Source organism: Gouania willdenowi, chromosome 10, assembly GCF_900634775.1.
Source record: "Gouania willdenowi chromosome 10, fGouWil2.1, whole genome shotgun sequence".
Lineage (NCBI taxonomy): Eukaryota > Metazoa > Chordata > Actinopteri > Blenniiformes > Gobiesocidae > Gouania > Gouania willdenowi.
In genome coordinates, this window is record NC_041053.1 from 27,235,343 (window position 1) to 27,258,742 (window position 23,400).

General features: G+C 38.1%; 1 protein-coding gene across 2 annotated transcripts; it reads right to left on the bottom strand.

The window, feature by feature from the left end:
* Window positions 1-8,138: 8,138 nt before the first annotated feature.
* Window positions 8,139-22,807, bottom strand: smad5 (SMAD family member 5). Of its 2 annotated transcripts, none has more exons than XM_028460109.1 (7): window positions 22,571-22,807; window positions 15,279-16,050; window positions 12,507-12,803; window positions 11,676-11,783; window positions 9,203-9,424; window positions 8,848-9,104; window positions 8,139-8,741 (listed from the first exon to the last, which is right to left on the bottom strand). In XM_028460109.1, the coding sequence occupies exons 2-7, from the start codon at window positions 15,679-15,681 to the stop codon at window positions 8,598-8,600; spliced, it is 1,431 nt and encodes a 476-aa protein (XP_028315910.1). In that variant the 5' UTR covers window positions 15,682-16,050; window positions 22,571-22,807; the 3' UTR covers window positions 8,139-8,597. The 2 variants fall into 2 exon arrangements, with proteins under 2 accessions (XP_028315910.1, XP_028315909.1); XM_028460108.1 differs by lacking the exon at window positions 22,571-22,807 and adding an exon at window positions 22,031-22,327.
* Window positions 22,808-23,400: the final 593 nt, after the last annotated feature.

Sequence of the window (23,400 nt, forward strand, 5' to 3'; positions counted from 1 at the left end):
ACATTAGAGCTGGGCGATATATTGATATTCAGGATATATTGAGTTTTCTGTTTTGGCGATATAGAAAATTATAATATCACCTATATCTAGGGCTGTAGTCAACCAAGGAAATGGTTGGTCGCCCAAGACTATGGCACACGTAGCGATTAGTCAACCAAAAAAAAAGGAGAATGAATGAGCAGGTGCAGAGGAGGATGAGGAGAAAGAAAAGGAGACACCCATATTTTGTTTTGGCTTTTTGTGGTGCCGGTTTGCCTTTAAACACAGACCATTTATGATATGAACCTTATTCAAGCTTTGACCAGAATCCGACAAAGCAAAAGTGAAACCTACAGATCCGACAGACATTAGGTATTAATATCTGTGCCCGAGCTGAAACGACAATTAAAAACATTTTTCCTCATACAAATGACATATTTACGTTGGTTTTAGTGGTAAGCCTGCTTTTATTAATATACTGTTAATGTCAACATCAGATCAGCGCACAGGGATACAAACGCACGTCAAACACAGGTGCGCAGTGTGCCCGCAGCACCAGAAACAACAGTGGATCTATTTACATATTCCACTTATCAAATATAAGGATAATCCATGTTCTTTTGCAGAAAAAGGACTGATTTAACAGTGGATGCTTGTGCTTCAAGCCTGTCTTAATTAGTTCCCTCTCTGCTCTGATCTGAGGACAGCACACGGACAGCTGAAGCGCAACACTTTTTTTTTTTTTTTGCAGCACGCACTCACACAGAGCTGTTGCTGGACATATAATCATGTTTAGGCATTAAATAACATTATATTGATATTTAATCCTTATCACATATAGAAGTGCATTGCATTGTTTTTTTACGGTATTGAAACTGATAGCATTGCTGGTCGACAAATGAAAATCTTGGTCGACCATGACGGCATCGACCAATTAGTCGACTAAATGACCAAAGTTGTCAGCCCCACCTATATTGATATTATATATCATATTTATACCTTATTTTGTATCAAAATACTTGTTTTAGGAGTCGCTGCTTTCACTACTTCTCAAAACAGCATGAAAAGTACAGTTAGATGGATTATTGAGTGCGTCCTAACCCAGTCCTTCCCTGCAACAAGCCACACTACAGAACTCACTCACACGTGCTGTCCCTTAGAGATGAAAAGGACAAAAGCGGGACATATTGTGCAGCTGTTTGTTAATAAATGTGCCTGTGGCATTTTGCATCAGCAAATTTTATTTAACTTAGAATTGTCTTTCTGGTCAGACATACTTTGAATTGAAATTATCAAGATTTATATCGTATATTGCCATTTTGAGAAAGAATTAAGGCTGGGCAATATGACCTTTTTTAAAATATCTCGATATTTTCAAGCAATATCTCAATATACGATATATACCTCGATTGTTTGCCCTTGCTTTGAGATGATGCTTTGATGCATAAAAATCGGGCCAGAATGGCAATACTCAATATATATTATTGATGCTTTTTCTGTGGTGTAATTGGGGTTTCCACTAACTATTATAGCATAACTGCATATAAACTCTCCGATGTAAGTGCTCGCGTAAGTTTGTTGATTTTGTCCCCGCCCTCAGTTGTTCCCACCATATACAGACAGTAATAAAATAACTGAAGTGAACTTGAATTGTTGACTATTGCTCTCTGTTTGAGTAACATCACTTGATCAAGCATTTTTTCTAACATTCCACACTACAAAATAAGTAATAAAAGTATGTATGATTCGTGCTGATATTGAATCGATATCGGTCAATGCTGAAGGCTGCAAAATCGGCATCGTATTGGAAGCGAAAAAGATGTATTGTGACATCCCTAGAAATAAATGTATTGCTATTTTAGTGCAAAATGAACTATATTGATATAAACAATGTTGTCCCATGTGATATCGTGCTCATAAATATATAGATATAAATCAAAATACCGATATATCGCCAGGCAATAGAAATAATATTGAAAGTTTTGGTCCATATCGCCCAGCCCTACTTCACAGTAAACAGGGAATCTGGAAGCAATCAGTCACAAACATCTAAAGCTGTATCTAGTTGTAGTACAAAGATTTATCTGATCATTAGGGTTTATTTAATATTTTTATTTTTGCAAAATCAAACCAAGGACCACAAATAAGGGCCAAATCTGAGTTTGACACATATGGTGTAAAAATATAGACTAATTGATATTTGCAACTCTATAGTGACAAATTAGAAGTTTATCACTTTCACTTACTCAGTAACTTCCTGCTTCTTTTAGTGTTTCTACCTGAGCTGATAAATGGTTTTACAAATTATAAAATAAAAATAAAGTAACCTATTGTCTTCCTGTTATTGGGGCAAGCTCTTCTTGCCGTTAACCCATTAGCTAAAAATGCTATCATGTTCACAACAATACCACCGATATTACACAGCCGTTAAATAAACACTTCCATTATTGCATAAATTGACATGTCACCTGCGTATTAGGTGCTAAGTTAAACAACATTGAGGTCAGTTTGTCCACAAACTAGCTGGAGAAGAGTTAGCCACCGTTAGCTCCTCTACCGGACTCACCGACTCGACGTGTGCGGAAGACTGACCCCTTTGCTAACGTGACGTTCGGCTCCTAGCCTGCTGAACCCGGGCTGGTTTAAGCGGCTACTCCATGTCGGTAATTCGCCAGGTCACCGTCTGTAACATTTATAGTATCGCCACTGTCTGTCTGTCGACGTGTTTATCTTTGGCTTGCTGCTCCCCTGGAGCCACCTCACATCCGGTGTTACGGTAATCCAGCGCAAGCGCAATTCTACACAAATTTTAAACGTTGTAAACAAATTAAGAACAAAACAGAGATTCCCCGTTAAACACACATTTGTCAAGGTTTGAAATTGAATAAATCAAAAAAAAATATGCTTAGGTGTGCAATTCGCAACATTTAACTAAATAATTAACGTGCGCGTTTTAGGGGTTTTACGGTAGCCATCGACGTGGACCAATGGGAAGCCTCGTGTGACGCAGAGCCCTGGGATAATCCCTGGATTTACGAGTTGTATCGAGAGTTTAATTAAAACTTTTATTTAAAAGCAATACCAACAACACAGTGCATACCGACCGATACTCATCTAAGTTATGGTTAATATGGTTATTTTTTAACAACTAAACCGGCTTGTGGTGTTTCTTACCACGGTGAAGTTAGTTTCACGTTGGACGTTTGACATCCGCCTCCAACACCCACAGCGGTAGCTTCACTTAAATGCGTCCCGCCCGCTCTATCATGGCTCGGGGAGGGACATGCAGAAGGCTCCGCTATGAACTCATGTCGCTCGAATTTAGGGACCGTCAATTCATTACTGTCTTTGCGTTGGTTTGAAAGAAAAAAAAATGTTTCAGTGATTTGAGGTTTGGAAATTTTTGAAAAATCATAATGTGAGAAAATGCTAAATAATCCATGATTTTTATTTTTTTTTTTTCAATAGCTTTGAGGTCATGTGACCCAGTGACCTTAAAGCAAGTTGTAATAGTAGTCCTAGACCCAGGCTTTCACACACACCTTTTAGTTTCCCTATTTTAAGGTTTTGAAATTGTTGAAAAGTCATAATGTGGGAAAATGCAAAATAAACCACAATTTTTTTCAATAGCTTTGAGGTCATGTGAACCAGTTACCTCAAACCAAGTCATAATAGTAGTCCTAGTCCAAGGCTATCACGCACAACTTTTTTGTTTCCCTGATTTGACATTTTGAATTGTTTTGAAAAATCATAATGTGGGAAAATGCAAACTAATCCATGATTTTTTTCAATAGCTTAGAGGTCATGTGACCCAGTGATCTCAAACTAATTTATAATAGTAGTCCTAGTCCAAGGCTATCACGCATACCTTTTTAGAAACAGGGAAACAAAAAGGTCGTTGGATTGAGGTAGTTGGGTCACATGACCTCAAAGCTATTGAAAAAAAAATCATTGATATTATTGGATTTTCCAAGATTATGATTTTTCAGAAAATTTCAAACCTGATAACAGGGAAACAAGAAGTGTGATGGCCTAGGAATACTGTTATGAATTGGATTGAGGTCGTTGGGTCACATGACTCTAAAGGTATTGAAAAATATAAAAAAAACAGTTGTCGTAAAATACAATTAAAGCTCAAATTATGTATAAAATATACCTGCACAGTACTTTTCAGTCTATCTTCATTTATTAGAAGTGTTTTTGCATTATATTACCGATTGAAACAATTTTTTTTAAAGGAAACATATCATGTTTTTAAATCCTTCCTTTTTACATATTAATCATACAGTTGTGGTCTATATAAAGCAGAACTGCAATGCTTGGGTCTGAATTCCTCATTATTATAGCTCCACAGGCCCCTTTTCTACCCTTTTCTGATGTGCTTCTGAGAGCAACTCGTTTTGGTGCTGTCTCTTTAAATGCAAATGAGACACTTCATACCCCGCCCCCTCTCCAGGTTTCAGAGGTGACACTCGGTTCAACTCCACCCTGTTTGGCCATTTTTGTAGTTTGATAGAAGAGATACGATTATGTAGCGGCGCAGAAAATGTTTATTCACACGTTATTTACAAAATGTCAACAACGGAATACTTGTCCATCCAGCCTTACATGTTTGAGCCAGAGTCTGACCCGGCGGAGCGAGATGAAGATGAAGATGATGAACCTGCAGAACCCTAACAAGTGAGCTAACACAAGCACCGAGCTAACGCTAGCGCCAAGCTAACGTCACGAAATGCTTTTTAATACAGTCTTTTCGGAGACAAAAACGGCAAAATGAAATGATTAATGAAAACTTTAGACTTAAATTAAATCACGTAGGCCATATCATCAAGGATCTAAAACGAGCACACAGCGCTAACATATGAAGACGGTGCAGCTGCTAATGCTAACAAAACAATGACAGGGACGTCTTATCATCACACTTTTTAACGTTATTTACAGCTTACCGAAGTGCTCTGTTTGTCATCTCCAAAGATAGAAGGAATTGAACCCTCAATCAGACAAAGTCTTTCGGCAAATCCTTCTTTATACTGGCGGAGGTTGCAGAAGCAGTCATCCTTGAAGTGCTTCGCGCACACAAAAATGACCTTACCCACAGATGTGGGTACATTTCCGTGAAAATTAAAACTCAACCAGGCACTTCGAAAAAGTTCTGATGCTGGGAGACGGTGTAATGAAGCGTGTGGGTTACTACATCCAACAACCAAACATTTTGATTTCTCCTCTCGTAACTTCTGCATCCTGGAGCTTGGACTACAAAATAAAAGCGAGAAATAAAAAAGGCGGATTGCTCGAAGTGTTGGGCCTGGAGTCGATGTCCAAATTTGACAGTTCCGCTCCAAATACTGTGACATTATTGTTCAAAAAACGTAATAGAGAATTGAAAACTCGAAACAGATTGAAAAATATGACCAAAACAGAATATAAAGATATCAACGGAGCACCTGAAGAGACTAATTTGAACTTTTCTGCACTTCTAAACACTCTAAATATACAACAAAATGCATTTAAGGGCTAAAAAAAAGTGTATTTAGCATGATATGTCCCCTTTAAAACTCATGCTTTTCACAAAGACAGTAATTCATTGACGGTCCCTAAATTCGAAAGACAAGTTCATAGCGGAGCCTGATTCAGCATGTTCCTCTGTTAGTGTTGGAGACGCATATTCAACGTCCAACGTGAAACCAACTTCACTGCGGTGTTCTTCCTCTGGGATCTTAAACGCCCCACCTTTAATCTCTGATGGATCAGACCACTGACATAAACAGGAGTGACTTGTTCATTTATGGCTCAACCGGTAATGTTGCCAGATTGGGCTGTTTTATTTGTTTATTTAAGTATATTTCAGATGACGTTTTGAGAGGAAAACAGCTTTTGATTTCATTACGTCCTAAAATTGGCGGATTAACTAATTGGCAGCTAATTAGTAAAATCTGATGATGTTTTTTTTTCTCGAATGCAAATCTAAGCTATTTGTCTTTATTAAGTAAAGAGTTAATTAAACAAACAAATAAAATAAAAAATGAAATGAAAATGATTATTTTAGTTATTTAATTATTAATGTATACATTGTCTAAAGTTTAGAGGAAGACGTGACCCCTGGGATAAAGTGAATACTGGGAATCCCCCAAAAATATTCTCTGCTCACACGTTAATGTTAATCCAGATCATAGGGAGAACATACAAACTCCACAAAGAAAGAGCCCAGTGTCCACTCCAGGGTTTGAACCCATGACCTTCTTACTGTGAGGCAGGGTTAGTGTGAGGGTGTAAAACACTTAACATGGAGAGAACCAGCATCCTTTATCACCCTCACAGGATAAGATTGTTACATGAACATATCAAACAAAACACCTACCCTAAATTTGTATATTAACATGATAAAATAACTTTAATCATATAGATGTTATATTGTTTGTGGAATAAAGATTATACTGTATTACCATATTTTTCATGGACTGCTCCAAAAAATAATAATTAGCTGCTACCATGGCAACACAATGTACCATATATTTGCTTCTTATTCATGCAAGGAATTGAGTAAAGGTAATATGTTGCTGAAAATATATGAACATTTAACAATTCATATTATTTGTACATTTTCATTATTTGAATTTTTTAAAGACTGTAAGTCTGAAACCCATTAGAACTTAACCTAAACTAATGTAAAAGTAGTAACACTTACACACACACCCACAGATTTCCCACTGAGGCCAGAAAATTAAAAAAAAAAAAAACACACACAAATCCTGTTGCTAAGTGTTGCTCAACTCCAGTACAACCAATAAACGTGCATTACGCTTAAAAAAACAGGATTATTTAGCTCTCAGATATCACTGAAAATATAAGCCTAAATTTAAATCCACCTCCCGAATGGTTTGGATGCAGATCCAACATTGATCGATCCAGTACTTGTGTGTGAAGTTGTGAACCAATATATGCTCTGATCAGTCTTTTTTTTGTCTGCTTTTGACATTTATACATTTTTGTCATTAAACAATTATTAGTTTACACCTATGGACAGAGACAACGTGACTTTTGGTTGCCATTTACCCACAACTAGTGATTAATTTGTTTGAAAAAAATAACATTTGCATGCCTCTACTTTAACGGACATAAGTATCCATTTCTACACTAGCCTTTTTTCAAGCAGTATAATTCATGTTTAAATGAAATGATTGGTGTAATTACATAGCCCTTTATGAGATTTTGTAGAGAATGGAAAAAACTTTTTTTTTTTTTTTTCTGTTTGCAGGTTCTTTATCTTCTGATAGTACTAATTAAAGTGAACTCTGTAGATAAGTCACCAATCTGTCTGACATCATAAACCATCTGTTCTATACCACATATTTTCATATTATCATTTATATATAATCAGCAGCTAAAAATGCAACAAGCCAACCTCAGAGGAGAAAACTAGTAAGTGACGCCGGTCCCTCTTGTGTTGACACCTGCATGCATGCACTACATGAATGTATACATGTACACATCCCTCCCTCCAAAAATGTCATTATTTTGCTTAACACTTGATTTTATTTTGCTATCCTTCATGTTTTTTTTTTTTTCTCTATATTTATTGTTGCACCATTTCACTAAAACAAATTTCTAACATTGTGTAAAAGCTAATCTATACTTGGCAATTAAACAAATTCTGATTACTAAGGCTCCAAGTGGTCAGATATTTTCTTTTCTTACTGAGCCTTTTTAACATGTGACTGATCACACTTAAGCAAAAGAAAATGAGCACATTTATCAAAAGCTGTGTTTATTTTATTCTTCTAATAAATTCTGTTATTCAACAACATAATGCCTTGGTACCCTTTGACTAAATTATTCTGCCAATGCAAAATCCAAGAGTGCACAATATTTGTTAATGCAGTGCATATGGGGGGGAGGAGCCACTTTTACACAGACTCAAACTAAAATGAGTACAAATAATATTTCAGTAAGGGTGTTTACTGTAAACATGTCATGGCTATTTCTACTGCAATAGATGTGACAGTAACAATGTTGTTAGCTTGTGGCACATAAACGTTGCTCAGTGATCTCCCATTAAAAGAACTGGCTGTAGCTCAGTGTTCATTTCTACCAGTAAAGACTAATTAAAAAAAGTGTTATATCTGTGTCAAAAGGTAAACATAACTGAGTCTATATCTTAGTGTCAATATTTGACATTGAGACAACGTAAGAAAATTGTTCCATAAAATCGTCTGTTGGACATAAGGCAGCGCCATCATTGGCTTTAATAAAAACTACACAAAAATCATTTGTCATAACAAAACTTGATGCAAAAGAAAAAAGAAAAAAGGGGGACAGATTCAAGCTCAACAGTGAAGCATATTGTGCTGCACACTATGTCAAGCAGTAGTGTTGTTCATTGTTTCACTGCAACTTGGGTGATTCCTTCTTTCTCCAAGTACTTGCTCGCATTATTACAGTCAGTGACCAACTGGGAAATGGCTGAATTTCCAGCCGGAGTTCAACATCCCTTCCCAAAGTAACTGTAAACAGTTCACTCATAAAGACTGCTTTAAATTATAAAAAATGTAACGGGAGAGAAAAAAGGTAACAAATAAGGAAAAAAAAACATGGTCTCCCAAATTCCTGTAAATCCATTCTTAGGACACGGAAGAGATTGGGTTTAGAGGCGAACCCATCTGTGTTAGCACTTTGTCCAGCCACTGCAAAGGCCCATGCAGGTGCACCTCAATCCAGCAGGGGGTGCTAGTGACGTCCTGCCGGTGGTACTCGGCACCCCAGCCCTGAAGAGCAGCACAATGAAACACAAAGATCAATGTAATGTGTTTTTAAGGTCAAGTACACATTTGCTGGAGTAAAATTCCCTCCATTTACTGAGATGTCACTCACCTTGACGAAGCTCATTCTAATGGTGCACATCTTCGTTAGCTCATAAACTGCTTCAAAGCCGTGGTTGACCGACTGGGCCAAAAGCTCAGCAAACTCCTGATTGTTGAAGATCTTGAGGCTGCATCCACTGGGGATCTTACAAACAGTGGTGGGGTGGAAACTGTGGTGGTAATTACAGTTTCGACTTTGGACAAAAATGCTGGTGTCACTGAGGCACTCTGCATACACCTCTCCCCCCACATAGTACAGGTGTACCCCTAGGAAACAGAGCAAGGACACAATAATATTATATTGTTATAAGTAAGCCACAACAGGCCATTTTCTACCTTTCCAATTATATGATTGTATGTTGTACCTTTGCCGATGTGCCTGCGAGTGTTTTCGATTGTAGAGTTGCGGTTGACGTTGGAAAGTAGGCCCAGGCAGAAGCGGTTCTTGTTGTTCGAAGGGTCAGTGAAACCGTCCACAAGGACACTGGTGGAAGAAGCGTGGTAAGCTTCACCAACACGATTGTTTAGTTCATAGTAAACAATCGAGCACCAGTGGCTTGGCTCCTCGTACTCCACTGGTTGAACATCTGAAAAAAACAAACAGGTAAAAGAAAAAAAAGTGAGTCTTAAAGGGATCCTACATGCATTCAGCCCTGCTTTTTAGGTCATTCAGTAGCTTTTTCAGTCAAATATTGTAATGCTTTTGGTTGTTCTGAACAATCAGAAAAGTTAAAGATGTCGATGTAACCCTCTTTCAGTGACGTGCCGTCAGGGTAGGCAAGGTAGGCAGTGCCTACCCAAGGGTGAATTGATATTTTGATTATTTAATTATAATTTTTTTTTTTAATTATAAATTTTTAATTTTTCCATTTCCAATAGCCTACAGTACCGATGAGTTTTAAAGTGTCTGCATTTTGTGCGTTTCATAGCCCAAATTACTAAACAGCGCCGTTTCCTGGAGCAGCTGCACAGTCTTTTTTTTTTTTTTCGCTCCGATGTAAGGCAGAGGGAGGCCACGCCCCCTCCCAAAGGCATGTCGCTCTTCTGTCTCCGTTCTCATTGCGTGATTTTACGTGTTTGCACATGCGCAGTCAGGTCCCCAATGTGACATCAATTTACGCGTAAAGGCAGCGTAGAGAGCTGCCTTTGCACGTAACTGCGCTATATGCTAAATGCTATACGTAAGTTCACAGTACATTAGTGAATAGATGACACGTGACTGCTGCTGCTACGTTCTCTAGCTAGTGGGCGGGATAACGCTACAGTCAGGATGACAACGCTAGAGATGATAGAGAAACTTTGTTTTGAGGAAAAACGACAGCTTTTGAAAGATGGAGACCAACACCTGAGTTACCAGAGCTTCAGCAAAGGTAAGGTCAGAACATGTTTCATACTTTTCACAGTGAATGGTACAAAAGGAAGGATTGGCTTTGTGGATGCTCCTCACTGAGGCTGTTCTAAGTTGTCATTTTCTCTGTGTTTCTGTGTTTCCAACACAAACAACAGATGTGCTGTCGTGTCATGAGATATATCTTGTTAAGAGAGTATGGAGGCTATATTAAATAATTGTTTATGTTTCTTTAATGGTGTTTATGATGTTGATTTTGTTAGATCGCTAAATACTTGTTCATGTGGATCTTATTGGGTTTTTTCTTTCTTATTATGAATTTTATATTTTGATAAGCGCATTGAGATGACTTTGTTGGAAATTGCTTTATACAAATAAAATTGATTTGAATTGAATTAACACTTGACAGCAGAAACAGATGAAATTGTCATTGGTGGTCTCGATTTGCAATGTGCCTACCCAGCCCTAGTGGTCACGGCACGTCACTGCCCTCTTTAGTTTACGGAAAGAGGATAAAAACAGTTGTGACCCGAAAAACAATCTGTGACTGCAAAGGGCGACAGTTCCAACTCTGAGGTTTGGTAGTAGACAACAAAGCAGAGAAGAAGAGCTCTCCTAAGAGACCTTTACTCTCCCTTAAACAATGTGTGGCTGACGCTCTGATGCAATTAATCAAATTTTAATAGTGATCACAATTTTGATTGCCACGATTAAATTAACCTGATTGTCAGCAATATTTATATTTACAATACAGGCTCTGCACTGTAATAGTGTATTTATTCATTTAGCCTTTGGTACATTGTACATTTTGGTGCAATTTGTTTTCCATTATTATTTTTTATAATTCTATTTTAAAGCTTCATTTTTCACTGTAAACTGTACACAGTTTGTTTAAAAGCACAAAACACATTTTTCACTAATATGATAAATGATTGTGATTATAATCGTGATTAGTATTTTGGCCATAATCGTGCAGCCCTGCTCTGTTTGATGGCAGAAGTTAGCGAGTAAATCACTGTTAAAGATGCACAAACTCTGAGGACAGAAGTCCTTTTGGGTTGGAGTCCTTCAACAGTTGCATTTTGACCAAAAAAGCCACTAAATGACCTAAAAAAAAATGACTCCAATAAAAAAAAAAAAAACAATGGCACGTGATTTCAAAATGACAGAAACAGGTTCTAAAACTGTAAAGTAGTCCAGTTTTTTAAAGTTAAAACAAATATGATGCAAAATAATGTATTTGTTAGGCATAAATCTTCTAATAAGGACATTTCAAAGGTTTTAGGCTACATTTGTGAAAACAGTGGAGGATCCCTTTAAAATCGCCTTAACATGAAAAGAGGAAACGCAGAAAATTGCGTATAAGATATAAAGTCAACTTCAACAGGCCTGATTAGGCTGCAAAAAGGGATGTGATTTAAGGAAAACAAACTCATTAAATTACTAATCCTTACCACAAAAGTGTGGTGGCCCTAAATGGGTGCACGTACCTCCTCTGGCCACGTTCGGTGGGATCAAGCTGCTGCTGGTTTCCATGGACTGGCTCTCCTGACCCAGCTGCTCATCAGGGGGCATGTATGCTGGGGGTGGGGTGTCAGCTGAGACATTAAAAGAAGCAGTTAGTCAGTTGTTGCTGGCAAATGGTCTCACACTCAGACTTTTGTCCCTGGAGACAAATAAATTATGCTTGGAGCCAAGGTTGCAGTACACCATTCTATTAGTAATCGATCCATTGTATCTATATTTTAGCCAATAATAAGATAAAGGAAATCACACAGCAGTTGTTATGCTTCTTAAATCCTATTCCATAACTAAGATTTATGTGACACAAAAATCTTCTTGAGCTCTTTTTTTGCACAAAATAAATAAATCCAACAAAATGATTTCATATGAGCTTTAAATTAGGCATTACTTGAATATTGTCTTTAAAAAAAACAAACAAAGTGTAATATTGAGGTAAAACAGAAGTTTTCCCAAGTTCCCAATAACAACAATAATAATAAAAAGATATTTAACTAAAAAGTAAAACAATCTAAATTGGACTTGTGTTTTTTGGGATAATGTGCAATGCTTTTAGCTATGGTTTAACACGAACATTCATTAGAGATGTGCCCAACTACACGATATAATAACAAATACAGCTCCCTTTATACAATTAGCTAAATAACTATATATATTATTATACAAGTAATCATTGATATTAATTTCTAAGTGTTTTGTTAATATTCATCATCTACCAGTTAGCGTTGTGCGTTTAAAGCTAAGAAAGTCAACTAAAATGACTTTTTATTACTACGTAGTTGTATTTTGATATTCCATACCTGGGAGCTGGAATGGACTGGAGGGCCCCGAGCTGGCAGGGGAATTTGGATAAGTACCACTGCTGGCTGGTGAAGAAGGATATGGAGAGTTGGGCGAAATGGGAAAGGAGCCACTGCCACCTCCACCACCACCAGTGCTGCTGCTACCACCCCCACTGTGTGGCTGCTGGAAGGACTCGGGGAAGGTGGCGTTCAGCGGCATGTGCTGGTCATTGTGGGTGAGGTTGCGAAACTGTACCAGAAGGCTGTGCTGGGGGTTAAACTCGCTGTGTCGTGGCACCAGAACTGGAGGGAGGACTGGATGTTGGAACACAGAAACAATAATACATTAAACATAAGGATGATTCCTATTAAATCTCAATTGCTTTCAATGACACCATAGTTACCTGGTTCTTATATATCTGCAGCCAAAGATCAAAGATTAAAAAAAAATAAAATAAAATTATTATGTGAAAATGAAAAGGCTTGTTCTCAGTAATCTATGGATTTGACTTATAAGTCCTTAATAGATATATATTTGAAACAATAAATATAAGGTATGGGCATGCAGGGTTCTCACCAGGAATTTTTCACAGCGTAAGGGGATCATATAGCGCGCAAGTTTGGTAAGGGGTTCCGGGGGGCATCCCCCCTGAAAATTCTGAAATGTATAACCCTCTGGATCACTATTTCCTGCATTTTGAGGACCACATTTTGTAAAGTAAAGCTAAGGTTTTATTAATTTTATATTTTTCTATTGTTTAATTTTGTTGAGAAATTCGCCTGCAGTAAATAGACGGTGGGGCTGACGTATGCGTTTCTCGGTTATGCAGATTAAAAAAAGAGTTAAAACAAATTAAGCACACCTGGAAGTCCCTTTTGTGCCCCTACACTGGTTGAAACACAGCAAAGGGGCCGGCATCACAACGTAGGGGATCAAAATCACACAGTGTCGGGGCCCCCTACGCTCAACAGCGATGGCGAGAACCCTGGCATGCAACTTTCCAACAAACCTCATGGTAAGGCTGCACAATATATCATTTGAGCATCGTCATCATAATACATGTGTGCACAATCTTCACATCAAAGGTCCTGCAATGTTTTTGCACACATCTATCCAGTGAAAGCGGGTATCAGGAGGAAGACCTGTGCACTGACCATCATCCCTAATAAGATAATTGAATTTGCACAGCCACTGAACGTCTCCATGAACTGAACGTTCAAAATCAAGCTTCAGAAGTTGTGGGAAGAGTGCACTCAGGCTGTTACAGTTTTACTAAAATGGGACAGATGCAGAGATCAGTGGAGATTAATTGTCCCACAAGATGGCAGCAGTTTAGCAAAACATAAAGTGCACTTTGAGCCACATGGTGAAAACTTCCTGTTTTTCCTCATATCGCAATATACTGTATATCACACAGGGTTAAGGAAAAAATCAGTTTTTTCCAATACCATGCAGCCCTACCTCAAGGTCAAACCTACATACATTCTGTAAAGAATGTGCAGAATTTTATATTTTTGTCAAATTAATTAGCAAAACATTGTAACCCCCCCCTCATGCAATTCTGAAAAGCCTTTGCAGACCTTGATGAAAGCACAACAACAGAGGCTCTCCATATTTATTTATGCAAAGTTCACCTTCGCTGAAAGAATACATTTCCTGAACCTTGATTTTTCCCCCCCTAGATTATGAAAATAGCAAGTGTTGGATTCAAGGCTGGGCCGTCAATCTGAGAGCTTTGCTTTAAATAACACAACATGCACGTCGCTCTCTCTCTCCTGGCTGACATGTGATCCACATCCTTGAACCCATCAATATGCAGCAGGCAATCCCAAACTAGCATACTGTCAAAAAGCCTTGTCCTCTCAGGTTGAGTGTGTTTGTGTGACGTGTGAGGATATTGGAAGAGAAATGAGTTCATACTGAGTGGCTTGTGCATTTAGTAAGCCACTCTGTGATGCCACACCCCATCTGAAGAACTCAGGATGTCTAATCTAATAAGCCTCCGAGAGCGAGTGATATTGATTTTCAGTGAAATGAAGGGGGGTGGGTAAAACAGGCCCATGGAATGACTGCATCCTGACCTGACAGTTCTACAAAATGAGAAGAAAACATTTAAACCACCTACACACTTGTATGGATTAATGTAGATATCTATTTGGGTGTCTCCAGCACTGGGAAACCTTTCATTATCTAAATATTTAGAGCACAGTAAGTAAAAGTAAAAAAGACAGAAAAAAACAAGAATTACGGTGTAAATTACCAAATACTTCCGTTTTAGATATCTCAGCCCTTCTAAATACAATAATTGGAGGATCAAAGTTTTTCCCCATGCTTTTATCACATGACTGCAGTCATTTTAAATCTGAAATTGTTCAAAAAATTGAACTTTCCTGAAAGAATTTCTCATAATTTCCTGAAATTAAATAAAACTTAGTCATAAAATAAAATACATTTAAAAGAGAAAATCCTGGAAGGGCTGGTATCGGTCACTTATTGCTTGGATATTGTCAGCACCTTACATACTTTATGTATCATTTACACGTGGAAGTGCAAACTTGGGGAAAGTATTGCTGAAAATACTCGTTTTCCAGCCTAAAATCGGCGGCCAGGTTAAGATCGAACTACTTAAAATTTTGCCTATGAACTAAAATGAGTTAGACACCCCTGATTTAGAGCAAACCTTAAAAGTTAGCCTGCATAAAAATCACAAAATGTATTTAAGTTGATCATCAAATTGCTTTCACTACAAGCAGTCACATGTCATTTCGTGATTTATGACAGGCACCTACCAGGACTCTCCACTCGCTTGTAGTGATATGGGTTGATGCAGACTTCTTTCTGTTTGGAGCCAAAAGGGTACTCGCACACCTCCAGGGGCTTGAGCTCATGGTGGGACTGGAGGTCCGGCCAGCGCCACACTCTGCAGTAAATGACATGAGGAAGACCCTTCCTGTGGGAGACCTGCAGCCGGCCGTCCAGGGATCTTGGAATGGTAACACACTTGCTGGGCTGTCCTGGGCAGCTCAGGGCTTTCTCCAGGTCCTCCATGGCACCTTTCTTTTTCTTTAGCTTTTTCACTAGTGCATCCACAGCCTTCTCTGCCCATTTCTCCTCCTCGTCGCCCTGCTTCCAGCCCAACAAGCGCTTAACTGCCGGACTCGTAAAGGAGAAAAGACTGGACATGGAAGTCATCCTCTGAGGTGTAGTGCAAGAAAAAAAGGAAGGAACTTTGTAGTGGACGGTCCGTCGTAGTTTGTCGACGGTGTCCACTTAACGTTCTTCTAGTAGTCTCCAAGAGCGTGTGATCAACAAAAGAATCAGCTTGATTCTGTGTGCATGTGAAAGAAGCTGAGATGGGGTGGGGTAGGAGGCTTTAGCCTTGTCTGACCAAGGACAGGAAGCAGGGGAGGGACGGGAGACAGCAAGCAGGACGCAGCTGCTGCTGCTCAGGAAAGGCCCTCCAGCAAGTTGTCCGGAGCTGGGTCACCACCACTAGCAGGGATAGGAATGAAGGGCATGCAGGGTGCTGAAGCTGAGGTCTGTCTCACTGCTTACTCCGCTCTGTAAGACAAAAAGAAACAAAAACAGCTCATCATCAAAATGAAAGTAGATTACAGGACCAAACCATTGGTCTTTATAAATAGAAAAAAACAACAACAATCTGCTTTTATTTAAAAAATATTATTTCTGGCTACATCCAAACCAGATTACTTTACCTAAAGCCAAGATAATTTACCATTTTTATCATTGGCATCAAACACAATGTTTATCTCAGGCAGGGGTGTGAAAAAAAAAAAAAAAAAAAAAAAACAATTTCACGATATATCGTGATTTTTTTGGGTGTTGGGTTAAAATGCTTTCAATGTGTTCAGATCAGCGCTTAAACTGATACAATAGAACAAATTATTTTTTCTTATTTTTGTGCATTGTCAGTAACTCAGGGTGCTTTTTAATGTTCTCCCTTACAGTTGTTACAATGCTGTCATTATAGAAACTTGTTGCACTTTATTTTATGATGGCAGTGTCTAACGCTGCATTTTCTTTTCAGTGAAAATGTGCAAAAACACTAATAATAAATAATACATAGGATGTTTTGAAGCAAATAGCTTTGACTCAATTTATTCTATGAATGATCAATATCTTCTGATGAACATATACAGCAACTTGATTTTTCATCTCTAATTTTGATTAACCGGGTAGAATATCGCGATATATCGTATCGTGACAGACGTATCACGATACATATCGTATTGCAACATCCTTGCCAATACTCACCTCTAGGCAGCACATTGGAGATGTCAATCTGTAGTTTGAGGATTTAGGATTGTGTTGTTAGCGCGGAAACATATTTTTGCAAATTTTGCCCAGAAACATTGGGCACATGAGTGATTACATATGTATTGAAAAGTGAATTTGAAACACCTCAGTGATGGAAAACAATCATTGTTAAAAACACCCTTGCATTTATCCTGAAGAGATACACATCAAATTTAAACAAAGAAAATTTTGGTTAATTTCTTCATAAACAATTTATGGAGACCATAAACAAGCTAAACATGTTGCAAAAGCTAAAGAATGAAAAAAAAAACCTAAAAAAAATAAAATGCCTGAAGTTAGTCAAACAAATCAATACTGCCTGAATCTTTTATAGAATCATTTCCTGTGTGCAATGTCTTTCTGGCTGTAGGACTTGACATGTCATCATCATGTACAGCAGCAACAAATCATAAATATTACACAAACAAAAGCTACTCATACACACACAAAAAAAAAAGATTATACAACTGCATTTCTTCAAATGTCTAACACTGAAAAATTTAAAAACAGTCCATTTACACTTCCTGTAGAAACATTGAATCACCCAGAAAAACAATAGATAGCTTGACATGCACCACCTACGACCATGTCATACAAACCAAGAAAGCATTCAGTCCAACTCATTAGACTTCCAGTCAGAGCAGCAGCTGTTTGGGGGCTTGTGAAACTGACCTGGTGAAAAAGGATGTCACCACAAAGAGCTGCTTCCTCCTTCATCCCATCCCTGCCTGATCCCGCCCCACCGGCACGCAGCTGTCCAGCCTCACTCACCCACTCTTACTTATTCTCATTGTTCTGCATGTACAAGAAAGCGGAGGGAAACCTCCAAAAGTAGGACATGTAGGGCACACACACACAAAACTCCATCCTGTAAATGTGAAGAGTTCAACTGACATTCACCAGCCAACAAAGCTGCAGTTTTTTCAACGTATCCTGATAAAACCTGAATGCAAAAGTCCACTTTTAGACAGGCTCAAGACACAACAACAAATATATTCATATACCTATATCCTCCCTCATTGCATCCATCACCTTCCTTTTCTCCTCTTGCCTAGCAGCTCCATCTCAGCATCATTTCACTAACTTTTCGACCAAAAATCCAACATTAGCTTTCCATCTGATTTTTGATATTCATAATCCAACAAAGGCAACTAAATCTCACTGTGAAGTTGATTAGTTATTTAAAAAAATATCAGAGTTCAAAAATATGCCCTAATCACAGTGATTTGTTGTCATAGAACGAGTTCCACTATGTTCCAAGTGAGTGAGAGTTTTTTTTTTACTCCACAACAATGACTGGGTGAAGGGCTGCACAATTGCTAAAAATTGCCACACTGCTACCTCTCCAGTGCAGATGTTGAAATCGATTTGAAGGCAGTGTTTCCTGAACACGGCGGTATGACAAACAGACTTTACAGGGACGACTAAGTGCTACAATATAACAACAGATCATTTGTGTCAACTAGAAATGAATCATGTGGGGCTCTGACTGTGTACTAACCTCACTAAAAGAAAGTCACTGCAATTGCATACATTAATACTGATGCTCCAAAGAATAAATCAATTGAAAAATTATATTAAAATATTTATTTAGCACTTAGATTCCAACAACGCACAATGTGGAATAAAATAAATTACAGAATAGGTTATACATTATTATTTAATGTAGACATGACCACACTCATTTGCACAATAAATAATAATAATATACTGCCTTAATTTGGTCTTATTCAATCAATTTATAGAATATAATTACCAGGTGTAAGATGATCGAATGATCAGTATAGTAATTAGTAAATATTTATTGAGACATATAATATATAGTTCTTCATAACTATATTATTTTTGCAAGTTTCTGGAAAGTACAATCATTGTGCTACTTTTTATTGCATACTAACACTGGGCACTGAGCCATTGACACTCAATATTTACAGTAAATAAATATCATGAGTCTGCAGTAGTACAGCAATGCACACATCCTGTTATGTGTTCAGGTAAGGGAGGGTTGAGTAAAATCAATCTATGTTATGATCATGACAGAGACTATGAACCCCAAGACAAGAGGTAAAAAATAGCTTTTTGCACTGAGATAGGCCTGGGCCTGTCAGCCCAGCAGGGAAGAGCTTAAAGTAGTGATTCGGACCAGTTACAATGGTCAATGATGGCTTTAATGCATGAGTGAACCGGGCCAACGGCATGGCCATGCCATCAGTAGTACCAAATACAACCAAATGACACAATTGTTCAAGTTCAGCTATTAAATAGTCAAGAAATTGGCAATATATGGATGAAGTTGGTGAAGGTTGGAAGGGCTGTTGTGCACAGATAAGCACCAATAGCTCCGTCAGACTCGCTGAGGGCAGCTGTAGCTAGAGAAGTGGCTTACCTCCACCAATATGACTGCTCTGTGAATGAATGTGTCCTGTAAAAGGTATCCAATACAACTTTTTAACTTCTACTTCGATGCTGATACTGGTGCCTTGAGCATGATTGGCTGATACCGATATCAATGCAATATCAGCACGAATCATACATACTTTCATCACTTATTTTATAGTGTGGAATGTTAAAAAAAAGGCTTGATCAAGGGATATTACTCAAACAGAACAATGTTCAGCAACAGTAGGGATGGGTATAAAACATAATATACTACAATTAAATGAAATAATTACAAATTTTACAAGACCCTGAAAAATAAACGCACTATATCTAAAAAAAAAAAAAAAAAAACAATATCATATTTAGAATATTTTAGCTGCAGTCCGATATCGGAAAGGATCACCCTTACTGTGATGCGCTTTAAGTGTCTTTCAAAAAAAAAAATCATTGTTGAGCTCTAACTACAGTCAATATTATGAGGGAAAACATAACTGCTTTTACACAGCCCAATAATAATCCACACCTAGGGCTGGGCGATATGGTCCAAAACTCATATCTTGATATTTCTTCTTAAAATGACAATATACGATATAAATCTCGATATTTTAACGCAAAAAAGTCTGACCAGAAAGACAATTGAGAGTTACATTTGTTGAAGACAAATGCCACACAGGCACATTTATTAACAAGCAGCTGCACAATATGTGCAACCTTTGGCTTATTCTCCTATAAGGGAAAGCATGTGTGAGTGAGTTCTGTAGTGTGGCTGGTTTAGGGGAAGGTCTGGGTTAGAACGCACTCAATAATTCATCAAAATATACTTTTGATGCTGTTCTGAGAAGCAACAACGCCTAAAACAAATATTTTTTTATACAAAATAAGCTATAAAATAAAAATAAATCCATACAGGCCATATTGTAATCATATTAAATTTCGCAAAAATAGAAATATCTATAAATTGCCCAGACTAGGGGTCTGCTACCTTTACTCTCAAAGGAGCCATTTTGCCTCATCTCACCTGAATTAAAATCCTTCTGGTGCCAAAACAAAAAACAAAAAAACCTTCTCAATGAAAACAATACAGTAAATAAAATTCTATACAGTTAAAATAATACTGAATCAATGTATGAGTTAATGTATTTAAAGGGCTACAAAAAATAACTTGAATTTGATAACACATGATCATTGTCAGTCAACACATGCTAATTAATTGCAACATATCAAGCATGCATATTAAGATGACATGTTGGCAGTTAAATAAATCTTTCCCCACACAAATTAAAGCTCTTCCAGAATAGTGTTTTTGTTGGCTTAATTATCTTACCAGGAATTTAAAACTTAAGGTTAGCCACAGGTACAAGGAAAGCTGATGGTCTGTAGAGGTTGCAGGTGAAGTAGAAAGTTATTGCACAATGTAAATGAATTTTTAAGGTTAACAAATGGTTTTATCATAATTTTATTTCAAGTTAATGTCATTAATCATCAAGACCCTCTGTAAGAAAAAAAAAAATCATTATTCTTGATGTGATTTAAAGTTATAGGGAGTAGGGTTGTCAAAATAATCGATATTCCAAAAAGTATCGACACTAAAACGTATCCGGATACAATACTCATTTTCAAAATTATCGATACTACCTCCCATCCCCACCCTCTCGCTCTGTTCACACAGCAGCAGTGTATCGTACACACCTCCCCTACCTAATATTTAGATATCATGCAGAGCACTAACCCAAAATATTGTTGTAGTTGTTGTTTATTTTATTTTATTATTTTTCGCACTACCTCGGAGTACCCGGAACTTGTTATCATAGTTTAAGTTTCTTTTAACACAACTCTATATTAATATAATCTAACCAGTGGTTCTGTTAATGGTTTCATGTTGTAATATGGGGTATTACTGCATTTTTCTTGTTAATAAAAATTTAAAAAGCTCCAAAATTTGGAGGTTTTTATCCCCATGTTATCGAAAATGATATTGAGTATCGGCATCAAGTTAAAAATTTCATATCGTGACAAGCCTAATAGGGAGCCATTGCAAAAGAGTCAAAGAGCCACATGAGGCTCCAGAGCCGCAGGTTGTAGACCCCTGGCCCAGCCCCAGCCATATCTGTGTGAAAATTAGTCTTTTAGCTGAAATGATAAAAACAGCTAAATGTAATAAATGTGTCCTCAGTTATTGTTTCTGTAAACTTTGATCACATGATCAATGTCAAAGCTTTAACAGAAAGTGTCCACTGACCCTTTGACGTGGTTGGCACCCTACCAGCTGCTCAGCACTGGTTCCTCGCCTGTTTTAGCTGCTGATTGTCAGTGGGAGGCCCTCAATAGATGAGACTGGGGATGAAGCGGTGTGTGTCGGTAAATGAGCCCAAAAATACCTGAAGTACATACTGCCAACAACATGGACCCACACAGGGCTACTGCATCACCACCCACAGAACGCAACAAAGTCACAAACTGTCACATGGTTAGAATAGCAGTGACATTAGTCAAGTGTTCCACAAAAACACACAAAGACATGGAAATAGGACGTTGAGTGGGGATTTAGAAACGCCTGCTATCGTGCTATGTGACGATCCTGTAGTTAGCTTAGCTCCTTTTACCTTCCCACTACTTTAAAAGTTTTTAGCAAACAGCAGCACACGTTACCCAGAAAGCGTCAAGTTTCCTAACGTTTGGGGATAAGTTACACAGGAAAAATGTTAGCATTTTATAATTCCCAGAGCCTGTCTGCTGCTCTTCCTTCTTTCCAATAACTTGTTTAATTTCTCTGCGCTGAAGCTATGCTAACAGCTAAAGAAGAAGCCTCCATCCTCGCTTCCACTACATCAACACGCTCACATACCTCTCAGTGACACACACGGAGCATCACGTCCACTCTTTAATCAGATGTTTAAGCAGGAGTTTAAAAAGTTTAGAGAAGACTGCTGTGGCTCTCCAGCTTCGCTCCGAGCCGTGTCCTAGTAGCCGAGAAGTCCACACTCTGCAGACATCAGGCTGGGAGGGCGCAGCGTGTATCCCTCCGCTGTGTGTGCACAAGTTAGTGCCTGCTCTGGTCGAAAGGATTCCAGGCTCACACTTGTTCCTCACTAAACTCACACTACTACAAGATCATCATCATCATCATCATCATCATCAGCAGCCATTACACCAGTCATTCAGTCTGCTCACAATGAGGACATGTAAAGCTAAAACTACAACAATGTCCTCCTTTTTCAGGGGCCTACGTGGTAATGCTGACTAACCTCACGTATCATCTGCTTCACTCATTAAAATCACGTTTGTAACAAAGTTTGGGCAATGCATCAGATATTAAGTAAATAAGTTTGATTAAAGAATATGAAGTTGATATTTTTAGAGTGTGTATAAGAGTTGGAAGTCTTACGGGTTGGCGGTGCTGCGGCTCTGGGACGTCTCACAGGTTCCTGGCTCCACTAAGTCTGGAGGGTTCTCTCTGCTGTGTATTGTTGTCCTTTGTAGTCTCACACCCGGTTCACAGCAACACTGTCCGTTGATCTTTGATTAATCACACAGCCATTGCTGTCCCACACTTTTGCCTTCCAGCTGTGTAAAGTTAAAGTGTTAGCGGCGGTGTGACTTGTTCTCTCTGCCCCTGGATCCGTAAATGTCGGCCAGCAGGGGGCGTTCTGAACAGGAGGGCGTTTATTGGTGAAATTACCAAAACTTTTGTCTTTGCCTTTGTTTAAAAGTGGGGGAGGCGGGGTTTTTTTTTCTTTCTTTTTCTTTTTTTTTTTTCTTTCTTTCTTTCTTTTTTTTTTTTTTACAGATATATGCTTACGGAATCTAGAAGCTCCATTTGGAAGTCCTATCCCACACCTTTTAACTTCCCATAGACATTAAACTGCATGGATGAATTGATTGACAGTTGACACTCTCATGTACAGTACCTGAGATTGCATAAACTTTGAGTGATATATTTCATTATTGAGCTATTTACTTATAGTATGTTTAAAAAAAAAAGAAACCATGAATAATAATCCATATCGACAACAGCAATCTTATATTTTCTATTTAGTGTTTCACACAAATAAAATTATCGATTGAACTATATTGATGTTAAATACTTTTAATGTGTTTCTGACAAACTACAGTAAAAAGTCCAAATCTCATTGAGACCACCTGTGTCAAAGGTAAGGCCTGCGGGCCACATTCGGTCTATCATAACATCAAAGAGGTCCAGGCTTATAGAGGACG